The sequence below is a fragment of the Mchenga conophoros genome, linkage group LG3 (assembly GCF_057382185.1).
Source record: "Mchenga conophoros isolate Kocher_MC1m ecotype Shallow Benthic linkage group LG3, M_conophoros_male_GT1.1, whole genome shotgun sequence".
NCBI lineage: Eukaryota > Metazoa > Chordata > Actinopteri > Cichliformes > Cichlidae > Mchenga > Mchenga conophoros.
Window position 1 is genome coordinate 17,368,765 of NC_140528.1, and position 17,873 is coordinate 17,386,637.

The 17,873-nt window shown below is 41.2% G+C and overlaps 1 protein-coding gene across 1 annotated transcript in view; it reads left to right on the forward strand.

The window, feature by feature from the left end:
* The first annotated feature begins 4,996 nt into the window (after positions 1–4,996).
* zanl (zonadhesin, like) overlaps positions 4,997–17,873 on the forward strand; it is a 556,892-nt gene continuing 544,015 nt past the window's right edge. Inside the window, exons 1-13 of the mRNA XM_085255099.1 lie at positions 4,997–5,069; positions 5,747–5,772; positions 6,171–6,320; positions 6,447–6,712; positions 9,016–9,100; positions 9,215–9,367; positions 9,624–9,794; positions 9,894–9,991; positions 10,082–10,160; positions 10,275–10,511; positions 10,618–10,811; positions 11,668–11,809; positions 16,400–16,644. Coding sequence (XP_085111225.1) covers positions 4,999–5,069; positions 5,747–5,772; positions 6,171–6,320; positions 6,447–6,712; positions 9,016–9,100; positions 9,215–9,367; positions 9,624–9,794; positions 9,894–9,991; positions 10,082–10,160; positions 10,275–10,511; positions 10,618–10,811; positions 11,668–11,809; positions 16,400–16,644 — 1,917 coding nt within the window. The 5' untranslated portion in view covers positions 4,997–4,998. The remainder of the gene's footprint in view (positions 5,070–5,746; positions 5,773–6,170; positions 6,321–6,446; positions 6,713–9,015; positions 9,101–9,214; positions 9,368–9,623; positions 9,795–9,893; positions 9,992–10,081; positions 10,161–10,274; positions 10,512–10,617; positions 10,812–11,667; positions 11,810–16,399; positions 16,645–17,873) is intronic.

A 17,873-nucleotide genomic window follows, 5' to 3' on the forward strand; every position in this document is an offset into this window, starting at 1 on the left:
GAATTCTGACTTTAATCTCAGAATTCTGGAAAAGAAAAAAAAAAGATGTGCCCACCCTCACTAGTTATGTTTCTGATTGAGGCAGTATCACTTATAATGGAGATGTCAGGAATAGACACGGTTGTGGCACTGATTCACTCTTTAGCACTATGGTCACCCCGGTGTGTTGGCCAGAACACCACTTAAGGCCAAGTTGTCCCAGAGTATAGAAGAAGGAGCTTGAGGTTTGGTTTGAGGCACTTTATTCTCAAAGCTCAGTTCCTGTGGCTGTAATCACACGGGTGTGTGTGTGATTTTTTATCATTCACGCACACATCACATCCCACAGGAATCAGTGCATCCCCACCGGACTAACACCGCTCGTCCGACACTAAAACTGCCCACCTTACTAACTGGATGATGTCACCAGACGGTGGGCTGGCTCAAACTGACAGAAGAAGAAGGATTTTCTCCTTCCAAATTGAGTTAAAACTGAGGTTATTGTACTCTGCCGTAGATGTGCCTTAAAAATGTGAAAGCTTAACTTTATCTTATCTTATATCTCAGAAATGTGGTATGAAACCAGATACTTGTCTTCCAGTAACATTGAGAGGAATCGAGGAGTTGTTATTGACTAGAATATGTCCTTCAAACCACAGATTTAAAAAAAATTCTGTGTAGTGTTTTGAAAAAAGTTTTTTAAAACTGCAATTTGAGTGTAAAGCAGGACTTGTGCTTGTAGTTTAGCAGGATTGGTTCTGGGGGTTGGTGGATCAGTTACATGTTGTAGTCATTGTGTCTGAAGTACAAGTAATTGTGTGTAAACAATTGGGGGAAACTGTAACAGGCTGTACTAAAAACTCCCTGAAAAGCCTTCAGTTAATCCAAAATGCTGCAGCAAGAGTCCTGACAGGGACTAGAAAGAGAGAGTAGATTTCTCCTGTATTGGCTTCCCTTTGTTGGCTTCCTGTTAAATCCAGAACCAAATTTAAAATCGTTCTTCTCACACACGAGGTCTTGAATAGCCCCATCTTATCTTAAAGGCCTCATATAGAGCACTTTGTACTCCATCCACATGTCAAAGGAAAAGTGTTTCATTGTTGCTACCCTACTGTATGTGTTGTTAATTTCATTTACACATAAGCAGCTGAAACTGATTAACAACCCTGTCTGCTACTTCACTGACCAGACCAAGAACCCAGAACTTGAACTGACTTGATGCCATACTGTCATTACAAAGTGTTGCTTTAATCTTTTGAGCAGTATAGTATCTAAAACTTGTCACTTGTTTAAGACCGACAGGCAATTATTCATTGTCACATCTACACTTACAGCTTATTTAGAATAACCACCTAACCAAAGAAGCATATAGATCACGCTCCACAGAAAGGGCACAGCTACTTTAGAACAGAATATTTCTGCATTCAGGCGACTCACTACCACAGCACCCAGAGCTCATGTGAAACACTTGGTTCTTACTTGGTGTAAAAAAATTTAACTTCTGGTTGCAGTGTGTGATTTTAAACCACACCCCTGAGAAACACACTATGGTCACAATGGCAACCAACACAAAGGTCCTTACTTTGAAGGACTTCACTCACGTCTCAGTATCTTTATTGGACTAGAACTTTCATGCACACCCATAGCTGATTCATGTTGATGATTTTATATTTTAATGATTCAAGCTAAGCCACCATCCACAGATCATCTGTGTTTAAAGGTTATTTTTCTATATGATGCGTTCACAAGTAAACATAGAAGCTTGTCCGTTGATTTTAAAAAGATCTCATTTGAAAACGACGTACAGAGCTATTATTAAATTAGGTTTATATGCTGTCCAGTACAATGGATGCAATGCTTTACTTGTAAGATTCACTGCAAGGTAGAAAACTTATGTAACACTTTTTAGGGCATAGTGTGATAGCTCTGCATTCATCAAACCAGCAGGAAACTCAAGTCAGAGCTGAATCAGTTTAAAACAAGGATGTTACCTCAATTTTAACATTTTATACCTAATTCGGAATTATTATTATAATGTTGCTGCTGAGCATGTTTGCTATTTGCCTCATTTAATTTATCTTATTTCATAATTTATTCAAGAAATATCAGGAAAATGTTTTGTCTATGTGGGTCATAAAAGCCCAAACCCATTTTCACTGTCAGGAAAACGATGGGAGAGTCCCTGTTGAAACTTTAACAGGAACTTTCTTCCGTGTGTAAAAGGACAGTGACACCTGTATCACCTTGGGTTCTTATGGGTTTAGAACTAAGGAAACAAGGAAGTAGTCCGGGGACCAAGATATAAGAAAAGATAAAGATAATGTTCTGGACATTAACATAGTGCAGTAATATGAGAGAGAATCAGCTGCATCTACGATGACATTCAAGCTCCTGTATCATTTTGTGCATCGTCCTGTATCTTTATTGTTTAATCTCTTCTGTCCAATTCTTGTCATTGACATGAAATATGAGAGCTAGTATTCTGAATTGTTGAGATAAAGTCATTGCTAAGTTGATTGTTTCTGGGTGTGGCCATCATATTTTATTTTATACGTGTTTTATTACAAATTTCTCTTTGGTTTTTCCCTACTCTCAGATCTCTGATATGATACCACACAAATTCTCAAAAAAGATGATTAGATGATTCTTCATATCAGAAATGTCATTTAGGTTGTCATCTAATGTTGTGTCCACTCTTAATAATTTTAAGTGGAGCATGGGATTCAATTTTCCATAACTAAAACCAGCAGAACTTCGAGACTTATTTATGCAATCATGCCAAAGGACTGTTTTTCTAGAGCTTTTAAAGTGAAGGGCCACTACCGCTACCTAAAAACCTTTGCAAAAACTTAATGAGCTTAATTGTGAAAGCAGAAAGAGTGTCTGTCTTCAAATCTGAACTGAGATGAGATGATGATGAGATGAGAGCCTTTATTTGTCAGTTGCAGGTCTTTTACCCACAACCGAGATGACAGACCTTGCCGACCATACATACAATACACAAACATCACATTGGGGAGACGGGTCAGGCTAGGTAGCGAGGAAAAAAACATTGAAATGTGTAACACTGAAGGATAATAGAGGAATGCACAGGTATCAACACACCATAGCACAATAAACACAGACAGCAACATGGGAAAGAGTTCCAGTGTGTACATCTGATCTGGGGCCGCTGCAATCTTCGACTGCGCCTCCAACTGACCCGATGTCCACATCAGAGGGGAGGTAAGCGTTGGAGGTGGCGTTGGATCCGGGGTAGGGAGGGTGATGCGTCAGTGAGTGCTTATCAGTATCAGTATATGTATGTGTGTGCGTGTCCATAGTTCAGCTGAGACAGTGTCCTTCGCCCTGCCAGGCTAAGTAAACAGTCTTCCAGCCAACCCAGGTGGCCTTGCATGGAATGGGAAGGAACAGACTCAACACAGTCGTTATCAGGGTGTTGATGTTCAGCTCCGGTCTTGCAGCTGGCGCCGAGAGGGTATCCGCATAAGTGATGGTATTTTTTACTTTAGTGCGAACAGCTCATATGAATTTCAAAGCAGTTCTACAGTCCAACACTGGTCTCTCAATCTCCCGTTGGAGAGCCGCGAGCTTCGCCATACTTGCGTTCTGTGATGTTGTCATTTCTTGTGCTCAAGGAGCCGATTTCTGAGAACTCACGGCAGTGTGCCTCCCCGAGATGTCATCCAATTTTGCGCCCAGAGATGTTATTCCGAGCGAGCCCTTCCGAGATGTATCCAGTCTGCAGTCAGAGGTCTTATTCTGAGTATTCACAGCAGCCGTAGCCTCTCCAAGATCTTATCCGTGCTGCGCTCAATGAGCCCATTTTGAGAAACTCACGCCTCTCCCATCGTTTCAATCCCAGCGGGCAGCCTTGTGGGGGTTTGAACAGCCGGTTCCGCTTCCTTAATTCTTCGATAAGTCAGGGCCAAGCCAGCTCCGATCAGCCAGAACCCTGTTACCATGGTTCCGAATAGGTAGCACTCAGGCTCACCCCAGCCCAAACTTCTCGTTGAGAAAGGGGTGTCAATTGCAATCCATAATTCCTCTTTTAGGTTTTAGAGAACAGACTGTGAGAGAATGTAAGCAGGGAAGATAAGGGAGAGGAGAAAAAGTGTGTCCGCCAAAGAAGAAAAGCTGGGAGCTTGTTTCACAGAAGGCGTCTGAAAACTGAAGGTTTTGCTTCCTTATCTACTTTTAAATACCTGAGGAGCAACAAGTAATTCTGAAATCTGAGAGAGAAGTGCTCTTTTGTTTCTTTAAGAGTTCTTTAAGATATGATGATAATACATGCATGAACTAGTTTTTCAGTGTCACTCTGAGACAGGGTCGTTCTAGTTTTTCTGGTGTGAAACATTTCTAAGATACCTGAATGTAGAAGTAGTGTGTACTGTTCATGCTGATGCACAGATATAAAATGTAGGTATATCAGATAAAGAAAAGGAATAGGAAATGCTGATGTGAGGTTTCGTATTTGCTGCAGTATGAGCTGTCCTCACAACATGATTCCTTGAAGCTTACTGGTTGAGAGTCCATGCAGTAGTCGGTCCACATCGTGTTAACGGTCCATCCGTAAGTTGGTGGTAAAGAAGAACAAATATGTGAACGCAAGTGGCCTTCCTAGAATCACTGTCAATATACATTACAAGCTAAAAAGGTGTGTCCCTCTGATCAAAGTTTCATGTTTATTACACAATAAGCTTGATAATTTCTTAAGTTCTTTTTTATAATATGATGTTTGAGGAACATCCCCACCCTGCTCGTGAACTCCTGAGGTCAAAAGGCACACATGCACACACGTATCCAGTCACGCCTAACGGGACCACACCCTCTCCCTATCATTCACAGTTACTCATTTACTCATTTTGATACACAATATACAGCAGTTCAGCATCCACACCACCTACTCAATTTATCCATCCTGGTTTCCACCCAGCATGCCCCTGACTCATCCCCAGCCTATAAAAAGTCCTGTACTCTGTGTCTCTGTCTTCTTGCACTGGTATCTCAAAGTTAGCCATGGAAATATTAAAGTTTTTAATTTTCTTATTCTGGATGTGTGATTCCAGAGCAGGACAGTTACAGTACAGGTGAGTTCTTAATGCATAACAACTATATAATCAGTTAAGTTGCTAATTATTCATATAGCTGGATCCTTCTAATAAGTTATGACTTTATCGAGCAGGAACGCGTCGTTTCTTTTCTGGTTGTTCTCAATAGCTGCCTTCTTTAATAATTGCTTTAAGTGATCAGTAAGCCTAGAAAAGCACTATGCCACTATGACTCTTATGTATAAAAATGTAAGGCTTAAATCACAAATATATGTCATTATTAGACCTTTTTTTTTGTTAAGAATTGGGAATTTATTTAGTTATTTATTTCTACCTTTAACTTGACTTTCAGTTTCTTTGGATAACTAGGCCTTCTTTGGAATATGGAATGAGTAAAGTGCTTCTTAAATGGACAAAACGACGAGTTTCCTACTTCACAAATGACTGTCACGGCCCATCCATGTTCATGTGCTCATGTGTTTTTTGTAATTTGGCGAATTGTATCGCAGTAGTTGCACTTAATTAATTAACTCTAATGATGTAAGCCACCACATGAATAACAGAGACACAGAGAATTCTGTTTGAAGCACATTTACTTTATGCACTTTGGCCTGTCTTCCACCATCAATGTGTTCCTTGGAGAGTCTTTTTTCTTCTTTTCAATGTCCTGCGCAGTTTTAACCAGACTCTAACCTGCATCTTTCTCTTGTTTGCAGTGCGCAGAATGAGCAGACAGAAGATGGTATGTTGGTTTTTTTTATCATCTACGACATGTTCAAGACATATAAAGTGCACTTATGGGTAACATACTATCACAGAGATGTGACATTACTGCAACGCTGTATCCAACACAGTCCCTGTGTTGGATTTGAACCTTAACTCTTTACAGCTCCTTATCTTAAGTAATGATAATAATGTCCGGCCTAAACGTACAGAAAAATAAACAGTTGTCTCTCATTGTAGAATCAGTTTAATGTCTGTTACTGGGATGTTAACTGTCAGTAACGATTAGGCATAGCTTGAAACCTGACACTAATAAACAGATGCTTGTTTGCATTTAAACACTTGAACTACTCTATCATAGAGAATTCTTCATGAACATGTTTGGCCTTGTGTTCCGTCTGTAATGTGTTTCTACAGCCGTAGTGGTGACTTCATGCGACTTTAACCAAGACAGTGGCCCATTCTGCGATTTCATCCAGGATAACACAGACAGCAGTGACTGGACCCGGCACAGAGGTCCAACTCCCACACCTGGCACTGGTCCCAGTGGAGACTACCCTGATGGAGGTTTGCATGCTTTATTAAAAACACGTTTATTCCGTACTATTGTCGTGATTGTACTGAATGGGATTAATTAAGAGTTCGAGGGTGTAAACAAATAAACATGTTTCGTCTGTGTCCTTCTTTCTGCAGAGGGATACTACATCTATCACGAGGGGGACAATGTGTCTAATGGACAGAAAGCTCGCTTGCTGAGCCCCCCCATCACCTCATCAGCCTCTGAGATCTGTGTTCAGTTCAACTACTACATGTACGGGATTGACAATACCAATAATTTGAGAATTCTGGCAAAATTACCCAGTAGTGAGGCAGAGGTGTGGAAGAGGACTGGAATCCAGAGTCCAAACTGGTTGAACGGCTCTGTTACCGTATTGAAAGCGAGCAGCCAGAGCATTACCGTGAGTGTTACCAGATCACTTTAACAACTTTAAACAGCATCAACAGTAGCAACAGGAGCTTGGGACTTTAGCTATGAAGTGAAGTCATTCAGACACTAAACTCTCATCAGACATTAGTAAGTGACATTAATAAGGTGAAGGAAGCTGCTTTAAACAGCTTTGCAAATATAGAAATCCTTCTGTATTATTATCCTCTAATTTTATTAAGGAACTAATTTAAAGTTTCATTTTGTCGCTGATAATTGAGAACAATTTTTCTACATGCCAAATGAATACACGCAATAAGCAATATTTAGCATTACAAAACAGATAGTCAAAGGTAATAATAGTCAACACACGTAAAGATTATTTTACAGCTGCTTTTATGTCTTTGTAATTGCAACAACAGCTGTAAAACAACCATTCAAAATGCTGAACGAGACAAGAACAGACAGATATGTGCTGAGGCCCATGATAACGCTCTGCTCTTTAAAACATGTTCATAAAGTTTCGGACTGTCACACCCTCAACAGTATTCTGAAGGAGTTGCTTAACGTCTAGTGTATCATATTTGATACATACAGTTTTTGGCACTTCCACATCATCAGTGTGAATTTTCCCCCTGAAAAACCTAAATAAATTGCACAATACCTTTTTTAGCAATTAAAAAAAACAGATAAGCAAATACAAATTAAATGTCATATACAGAAATTGAAATGTGATTTATTTTTTAAAAACTTAAACAAAAGGAGGTTAAATAAACACTATTTTCAAAGAATTACAATTTTCTGGCGATGATTTCATGATTCAGGCTTTAAAGGGTTAAAGTAACAGCTGTGCTGTTTCTTACATTTTTTGCACAGTGCTTATCATGTAACAGCTTACCCAGTGCTGTTCAGAACCACACTGTCTGTTATACGCTTCACTTTTGGTGAAGTGAAAGCTCAGGAGGAGGAATTTGAAACGAGTCAGGAAACTCAATAATTAAAGATTGTTTGCAGGTTATTATGTAAAATCAATATATAACACACACAGTGTGTTCTAGCAGACACTTCTGGTCATGTATGTGTGTCGGTTACATCGCAGTATTTAACAACATGAAATCAAAGTACTTACATGCAGGACTAAGGTCGTAGCTTTATGGTCTGAACTATGATACCTTTGTGTCTCATTAGTCTGATACTTCTTCACCTTTTCTAAGAATCCTTTGGTGCCTCTTCTGTCTGTCACACTTCTCATCTCTCACCTCTTTCTTCTCTTGTTCATAAGAGGCCAAATCCTTAAAAACGTTTTGTTTTCATGACTAAATGAAAAAGCTTCAAATATTTAAGAGTCCAGCCACTACCACATGTCAAAGACATGTCCTGTAACCAGTTTTTACTGTCTCAGTTTCTTTATTTTTGAAACACATCCTTATGAGTACATTAAAGTGTAACGGCAGAATGCTGCTGGAATGACACACAGCGGCGGCTTTCTCTGTGTGTCTATTTCTGGAGGAGTGGAATGATTCTTATCATCTTTCACATTTTATTGTTTGGCCAACTCGTCCACTTTGTCACGTGTAGACATGATTTTCTGCTTCCTAAAAGTTAGCTGTAAAAATATTTTCAGGGCCCAAACATCAATGTGCTGAAAAACTGATGAAGCACACAAAGTTATTCATCACTGACACTTGTACTGTTTATGTTGAGGTTGAGCTGACATGAAAACTTTTTGTTCACTTGCCCGCCAGACTTTTATTGGGCAACTAATCTCACTTGCAAATGTTTCCTTCCATCTCTAAAAGCATCAGAGCAATTGTCATTTTGATCAGAAAATGATGTTTAGATAAACTGACTATAGCTTTAAAAATTACTGTTAAAATATGATTGTTATTTATTATAAATTAATTAAAATTACTAGCAAATGGTGCAGATGGCCCCGCCCCTCCCTGAGCCTGGTTCTGCCGGAGGTTAAAAGGGAGTTTTTCCTTCCCACTGTCACCAAAAGTGCTTGCTCATAGGGGTCATATGATTGTTGGGTTTTTCTCTGAATGTATTATTGTAGCCTTACAATATAAAAGCGCCTTGAGGCGACTGTTGTTGTGATTTGGCGCTGTATAAATAAACTGAATTGAATTGAATTGGATTACTTGGGTATCTGGAATAAAAGAAAATAAACCCTTAAGTCTTTTACACCCCCCCAGTTTGTTTCTGCTCCTACCGCTTAGATGGAAATCAAGGCTTTATTGAAGAAAAACTCTTTCTTTAAGTTACTGTGTATATTATGTATATAAATCTCTAGCTTTTTTTGTGTAGGGTGATATTTTCTTTGCATGTCTACAGATCGTCTTTGAGGCTCAGAGAGGCTTATCTTCTTCTTGTGATTCAGCTTTGGACAACATCGTCATCACTGAAGGAGCATGTCCCTGTGAGTTCACACACACACACACACACACACACACACACACACACACACACACACACACACACACACACACACACAATCACATTTTGAGCTGATATATAAATGTTTTGTTCACAGCTTGTATTTTTGGCTGTGATTTTGACACTTCCGATGACCTCTGTGGATGGACAACTCAAACTGAGGATCCCAATATGTTTGGCTTCAGTCAGTGGACAGGAGGAACTGAAACTGAAGGCACTGGACCTGATGGTGACTTTTCAAAACCTGGTCGTAAGTGATTTTTCTTTGTGAGGTCTAAATGGAAGTGAATGTTTTACCAAGACTGGCTCTATTTTCCTCTTGCAATATTTGCAAAACATAGAACGCTGCTTTCTGGCCTGATTAAGCACTAACTGACACTATTGTGGTACTGACAATAAATCAGAAATATAATAACAATTCTACTAATAATTTACAATTATTACTACTAGTAGTAGTAATATCATTTGCATTGTTATTATTATGCTTTTAACCCTTACACATGTAGTTGGATCCTATCTGTTGTTGGATTCCTCCGAGGCTATACCTGGAGTCAGTGCTCAGATCACAAGTCCTTTAACAACTCCCTCCTCCTCTGCATGTCTCGAGCTTACCTTCCATTACTACCTGTATGGCACTAGTACTACTATGCAGATCAGTGTCCACACGATCACCACAGGTAAAAGAAAAAAAGGGTGCACTATCATAATAGAAGAATGTTTGACCAAAAGCTAGAAAAGAGGAAAATCATTTTTTGAATTGTTTTTCTCTTTACCAGATGAAACCCTCGGACCTGCTCTCTTCACTGTAACGGGGAACCAGGGACAAGGCTGGAAGCCGGCAAACGTCCGCTTTCTGGGAAATAATGCTATTAAGGTAAATAGTAGAACACCACAAGTCTCTTTATGTGTGTATTCCTGTGTGTGCACAGGCTTCACATCATATGCACATTTATATGCATTTCAGTTTGCAATTGTGGGTACCTATGGAGAAACGCCTCAGACAGATATTGCTATCGATGCTGTTTGTATCATGACCTGCACAGGTGAGAGATCAACCCAAGACGTTTAATTTGCCTTCTTGCACATTCAGAACCTTCAGAAATATGGATCAGTTGTGTCGGTGTTTACATGAGAAACTATATCTGTTTCATTTATAGGTCAGCCTGTTACACCCAAACCACCAACTGCTGCTCCAACTACACCTAAAACAACAACACCCAAACCACCAACTGCTGCTCCAACTACACCTAAAACAACAACACCCAAACCACCAACTCCTGAACAAACTACACCTAAAACAACAACACCCAAACCACCAACTCCTGAACAAACTACACCTAAAACAACAACACCCAAACCACCAACTCCTGAACAAACTACATCTAAACCACCAAGTAAGACTTGTTTTATCAGATATTTCCATTAATACTTCATTCCAGAAGTCCAGAAGTTCTTTCATTCATGCTCCTTTTTATTTTCCATCTTATTCTTTCTATCCAGACCCCTGTCCTCCTAACGCAGAGTATATAGAGTGCGGTCCAGCTTGTATACCCACCTGTATGGAACCCTCCACCAATTGCTCCGGCTCCTGTATCAGTGGCTGCTTCTGCAAACCAGGCTTTGTTTTTAAGGGACGGCGTTGCATACCACTGGAGAGTTGTGGCTGTTTAGACGATGAGAATAACTATTATGAGGTCAGATGTCCTATTTACATATACTACATAAATTCCCGGTCAGTAAACACAGATATACAGTCAACCTCTGCCTATTCAGTATTTGTTGATTTTTCTGTGGAATGTAACTCTAAATTATTGGCAGAAAATTTGCCTATTTGTGGATTTTTTGATAAAGCATATCTAAAATATTCATTAGTTATTTTCATCAGGGTGATTTCATGTTTGAACTATTAAAACAGGCAGTTATAAGCGTTTTTAGAGGGCGTTCTTAAGTATTCCCAGAGTGATTGTGGTCCCTAACCACAATCGGGGGTCGACTGTAGTAACAAAATAGCAAGCATAAGTTGTATTTCAGGTCCCTCTTCTGTGAAACCAGCCCTCAGTTTAGATTTGACTCTCTGCTTTTAGGATTATGCTTACAATTTTTTGATAAAGCTCATACTTAGGGTAGAAGCAGGTGACCCTAAAATAGTTAGTTATACTGCAATAGGTCAAGGCTACTAAGGCGTTCGTATGATAGACTGAATGTCTCTTCTTTGCTTAACTCTTTTCACTTTTTGTGTTTATTTATAAAACACTTTTCATCTCATCATTACTTATCTGGCTGTGTTCCATAGTGTGTCTTTTTTCTTATTTGCCTTTATTTCTCTTTTTCTCAACTCCAACCAGTCACAGCGGATGGCTACTCCTCACTGTGCCTGGTTTGGCAGGGATTTCTTCCTGTCAAAAGGGAGTTTTTCCTTCTGACTGTTGTGAGAAATAAAATAAATCTAGAGGCGACTACTGTTGTTAAATAACTAAAAATGGAATGAATTGAATAATATGTAATTATACACCACGCTTTCTTAGTTTTGATTGTGTTAATTCTTTTCAGCCTGGTGAGATCGTATTTGGAGATGGCTGCTCAAAGCTGTGTCGCTGTGCAGGGAACTACACTTTGGAATGTGTTGATAACTCCTGTGACCCCACTGAAGAGTGTCGGGAAGTTAATGGTGTAGCAGGCTGTTATCCTAAAGGTAATAATGTTTGGCAACAAAAAATTTGTCTTGAAACTACAACATGCATCTTAAAATGTGTAATTTTAATAGATGAATATGCAATGGATGGTCTAGTCACATCTAAAGAGAAAAATATTTTAAAGTAGTCACGTCCACAACTACCACTCCACTGTTCAAAGATTGTTGATATAATACTCCAGAGGTTGATTCTGTTCATCTGGACGTAGCGTTTTTGTGGGAGAAATGTTTTGTCACTCATCCAAGTGACTTCTTCAGTCTCAGCTGACTGCAGGTTTCTCCAATCTCATAAACAGTACATTTGCATAATGACTGAAACCAGCCCGCAGAAGGAACAATGGGCTGGGAGGTCAGTTCCTTAATCTAAGGAGCCTGGAAAGAAAAAGCATCTGGACTTCTTTAAGTTGCTTGAAGACATTTCACCTCTCATCTGAGAAGCTTCTTCAGTTATAGCGTCAAATGGTGGAGAGTCCCAGATTTAAACCCTGTGGGAGTAACCCCACTGAGAGGGCCAAAGAACCCCTAATGATCCTCTAAATAATCGCATGTCAGATGGCCCAGGATGTGAGTGGGCGTTGAGGCGTCTGGGAAGGAAAAACAAAACTGGATTATAGATGGCAGACAGTTGGTGTCGTAAACCACCGCTTCTGTTCAAAGATGGTCGCTCACAGTGGACAAATGGCTTATTTTATTCCTCTTTCAAACCATCTGTCTTCTCTGTCCAAAATGTGAACATTGGCATCCTCGAAAGAGTGACCTTTGTCCTTTAGACGCAGTTGGACAGCCGAGTCTTGTCCTGTGGAGGTGGCTTTTCTATGTTGTGCCATACGTTTGTGAAGTGGCTGTTTGGTCTCTCCAATGTAGAGGTCTGGGCATTCCTCGCTACACTGTACAGCATACACCACATTGTTAAGTTTGTGTTTAGGAGTTTTGTCTTTAGGATGAACCAGTTTTGGTCTGAGTGTGTTGCTGGGTCTGAAAGAAGCTTCTCAGATGAGAGGTGAAATGTCTGTAAGCAACTTAAAGAAGTCCAGATGCTTTTCTTTCCAAGCTCCTTAGACTACGATGACCTGGATGACTGAGAACCTTCACAGTTAGTTCCTTGATCTTATGCAAATTCTCATGACCATTGATCAACAACCACTGATCAATAACCATGAGTCCCATTCACAGAGAGTTGGGGAATGGCTGCAATCACAGCATTGTAAGATGGTGACAGATGTACCCTTAGGCCCCCTCCTCGATTCAGAGATGGTCTTTCCCTTTTCACGTAAATTTTCACGTTCCTCCCTGTCCAGGATGTTACATCCTCATCATTGAAAGAGTGTCACTGGCCTGTAGGTGTAAATAGACTGCAGAGTCCTGGCCTGACGAGGTGGCTCTTCTGTGTTGTAGCCAGAGGTTGTTTGGTTTCCCTGATGTATAAATCCTGACAATCCTACTGGCACTTAACAGCGTACACTATGGTACTCTGTTTGTGTCGGGGGACCCGATCCTTGGGGTGGACCCATTTTTGGCGCAGCGTGTTTTGGGGTTTAAAAGCCACAGAGACCCGGTGTTTAGAAAAAATGCATCTCAACTGCTTCGATACTCCTGACATACTCCTGACATGTACGGGATAGCTATAGGTCACTATATAGTCAGCGGTTGTCCTTCTCTCCTGGAGCTTTCTTTAGGTGGCTTTTCTTTAGGTGGTAGTAGGAGGACGCAATGTGCAGACACTCAGAGGCGGAACGTAAACTGAAAAGGGTAACAAAACTAGGAATACAAAATACACTTACACAGATAGAAAACGCAGCTAGATAAGGGTAGATCGCAACGCGGACACAGAGAAACACAGGGCTTAAATACACGGAGGGAGGAATCAGGGAATGGGTAATAGGAGGGAAACACAGCTGAGGAAAACCAGGCCTAACGAGACAAAGGAAGCACAACCAGATGCATTTACATGGACTTTCAAAGTAACACAGGAAACATAACACAGACTGAACTTACAGACACAGACTCATAGGCAAGCACTACAGAGGGAACAGAGACGTGGAACCAGGGCAGACACAGACACTGACTGGACACGGGGATATAGCAGGCAGGGGAGACAGCAACTAAGGTTTACACAGAGACATAAACCATAAGACAGAACTCTAACAAAGAAAACAAAGACTAGAAATGATAAATAATATAATAAACTCAAAACCTTGGGTCAACGACCCAGGCATCCTAACATAGGCAGCCGTTGTCCTTCTCTCCTGGATCGGCTGGAGCTTTCTTTTGGCGCCTTACCAGCTTTGACAAAAGTCCAGCTGGGATAATCACATTTACTCAGGGCCTTCTTGATGTGATGTTCTTCTGCCTCCCTGGCCGCTGTGTCTGTGGGGATGGTGTTCGCTCTGTGTTGTAGCGTCCTGATTAGGGATGGGTATCATTTAGGTTTTATCCGATACCGGTGCCAAACCAGTACTTCTGAAACGGTGCCGGTGCTTAAACGGTGCTCGAACCAGTGCTTAAAGAATGGAGAACAAAATCTTTGTCCAAAAACCTCTCATGTTTTTATTTTTTGCAGTCTCTTTTTTTCTGCAAAATGATAACCAAGTTAGCCTTTTCTGTTGATACAACATGAAGGGAGTATCTGCCATCAAACAAGAAGACGGCCGCATGTAACACCGACAGTGTTTGCTAGTTCACCTTATGTGCATTAATTTAATAATGTGGTTAGCCTACTCAACGTGAATTACATACGAACAACAGTAAGCTACTCACCCAGAGAAGAATGGCTGCTGCCGCCACCATCATCATTTTTGCTACACTGGCAGGGCTAGGGCCAGGACTCTCCTCTTCGGGGATGTTGCTAACTCCGGGTCAATAACAGGCACCACATCCACAGTAAATGTGCTTGGTGCGAGGTCTTGCAGCAAGCTATCAAATACAGTGCATTTCTCAGCTTTTAAAAAAACGCTATGCATCGCCAAGTGTTTCATCAGATTCAAGGTGTTACCTCCTTTGCACAGTATCACCTCAAAGCACTTGTTGCAGGCTGCTGAGTTTGCATCTTTTGCTGTGAAGTACAGCCAGACTTTTGACCGCTTCGCCTTGGGCATCCTCGGAAACGTAAAATGATTGGCTAGAATCTAAAGTGTATCACAGCTCAGGAAAAAAAAGCACCGAAATAAAGCACCGAAATGTGCGCTGCTTTTCGGTCTGGTTATCAGAATCAGAATCAGAATCAGAATACTTTATTGATCCCTGGGGGAAATTATTTTTTGTTACAGTGCTCCATTTTAAACCAACATTAAGACAAGACAGACAATACACTAACTAAGAATAGTACAATATATACATATATATACATACATACATACATAAGTCACTCATAAATAAATAGTTGGAAAAGAAACATGTGTAGTTGTAGCAGCAAACAGTGTGTTAAGTGGATGCGTTGTACAGGGAGATGGCCACAGGCAGGAAAGATTTCCTGTGTCGTTCAGTGGTGCTTTTTGGTAATCTCAGTCTCTCACTGAACGTGCTCCTGTGACTGACCAGCATGTCATGGAGTGGGTGGGAGGTGTTATCCAACATTGTCTTTATCTTGGACAGCATCCGCCTCTCCGACACCACCTTGAGGGAGTCCAGCTCCATCCCCACAACATTGCTGGCCTTACGGATTAGTTTATTAAGTCTGTTGGCATCTGCGACCCTCAGCCTGCTCCCCCAGCATGCAACAGCATAGAGGATCGCACTGGCCACAACAGACTCATAGAAAATCCTCAGCATTTTCTGGCAGATGTTGAAGGACCTCAGTCGCCTCAAAAAATAGAGACGACTCTGGCCCTTCCTGTAAAGTGCTGTGGTGTTTGCAGCCCAGTCCAGTTTATTGTCAATGTGTACTCCAAGATATTTATAGTCCTCCACAATGTCAACACTGACCCCCTGAATTGAAACAGGGGTCAAGTGTTTATGTCATACCGTTTATGTCAGAACCCATCCCTAATTGGGAGTGGACCTAAGGGGGCCGTGGACCCCCTAATGTTCCTCTCCATTATCACATGAGCCACGGTTAGAAAACAGGTGTGGGTCACAATCAGCACAGGTTTCGGGTGAATCCATTGTGAGACCTAGCCTCAACCTATCATGTGACTTACTGAGGTGAAATGACCCAGTATGTGAATGGGTGTTAAGGCGTCTGGGAAGGATCTCAAAACTGCATTATAGATGGCAGACAGTCGGTGTCGTAAACCTGTCCCTCTGTTGAAAGATGGTCATTCACAGTGGACAAATGGCTTATTTTATTCCTCTTTCAAACCATCTGTCTTCTCTGTCCAAAATGTGGACATTGGCATCCTCTTAGGGACACTCCCAATAGGGCTTAAAAGTCTGTGACTGTCCACCAGTTGCTCTTAGAACTGAAGAAGCTGAAGAGGTGAAATGTCTTAAAGAAAAGTCCAGACACTTTTCTTTCCAAGGTTCTTAGACTACGATGACCTGGATGGCTGAGAACCTTCACGGAAAAATCTGCCTTAAATTCTTGATTACATCAATACATTACATTCGTATCAAAATGCCAATATACCATTTATCTCTTGTTATTTTCTTTAGGTACATCCACGTGCGTTGCATCTGGCGATCCACACTACACCAGCTTTGACAAACGCAAATATGACTTCATGGGCAACTGCAGCTATCTGATGTCTAGTCCATGCAATGACACAACTGTGCCCTACTTTGAGGTCCATACTGACAATGAAAACCGGTATAACAGGCCGACCATCTCCTATGTGAATGCCGTACATGTATACGCACAGATGATAAAGATCTCCATTCTCAAAGGTGGCACTGTGCAGGTAAGAAATAAGAGAAGGAAGGAAAACAAATCACGCTATCACGTTATCAGGCACTACTGCATTACAAACAAACATCATTCTGTGGTACAAATCACTGCACATGCTCAGGAACACTTCTGAAAACCACTGCAATTGACCATGGAAAGAAACTTGCACTTACACTTACCACTTTGCACATGTTCAGGAGTTGAGTGATCACATTTGTTGATCACTCAACTGGCACTGGTTTCGCTAGCTACCAGTGCTAGCTAGCGAAACCTGGCTAGCACTGGTAGCTAGCCAGGTTTTGCTAGCTACCTGGTTTCGCTAGCCAGGTTTCGCTAGCTACCAGTGCCATCGGAATGACAATAGTTCAATAGTCTGATCTCGATCCTAACATTCAGGGACGTCGAGTTCCAAATAGGTTAGAGATAGGTCCTTCTCTCACCCCAACCAGTCGCAGCAGATGGCCGCCCCTCCCTGAGCCTGGTTCTGCCGCAGGTTTCTTCCTGTTAAAAGTCGCCTTTGTCGCCAAAGTGCTTGCTCATAGGGGGGTCATATGATTGTTGGGTTTGTTCTCTGTATGCATTATTATAGGGTCTACCTTCAAATATAAAGCACCTTGAGGTGACTGTTGTTGTGATTTGGCACTATATAAATAAAATTGAATTAAATTGAGTAGAACTGGAAACATCGGAAGACTTCGGCCGCCTTCCCTACTCTGAAGTCGCATCCTTGTCTGATGCCAGTATTAATCTTGAAGAAATCCATTGAGAAATCGTCTCTCCGGACGCAGCAGCAGGAGTTGGAGTAGAGACCACAAAAGGCATCTACAAACTTGCTGGGGGACTTCATATTGAAGTTAGATAGCCCTTAGAGTCAGCCGGTGGACGCTGTCAAAAGCCGTCTCAAAGTCGATGAAATTAATAGAAATCTTCTTTTGGTATTACGATGTTTGTTCAATGATCATGCGGAGGGTGAATATTTGGTTGACTCAGGACTGGCCACTCCGAAAGCCAGTCTGCTCTTCTCCCAGTCGTTCTCCCACTGCACATCGTAGCAAACTCAAAAGAATGAGGAAAAACACTTTCCCGGGTACCAACAGCAATGTGATGCCCTGCCAGTTGTTACAGTCGCCCAAATCACCTTCCTTCCGAAGTTTGATGATGATGACTGTAATTGAGCATTTCAGGGAGGATCTCGTCCAGGCCAGCAGCCTTTCCACTCTTGAGGAATCGGATCGCTTTCTT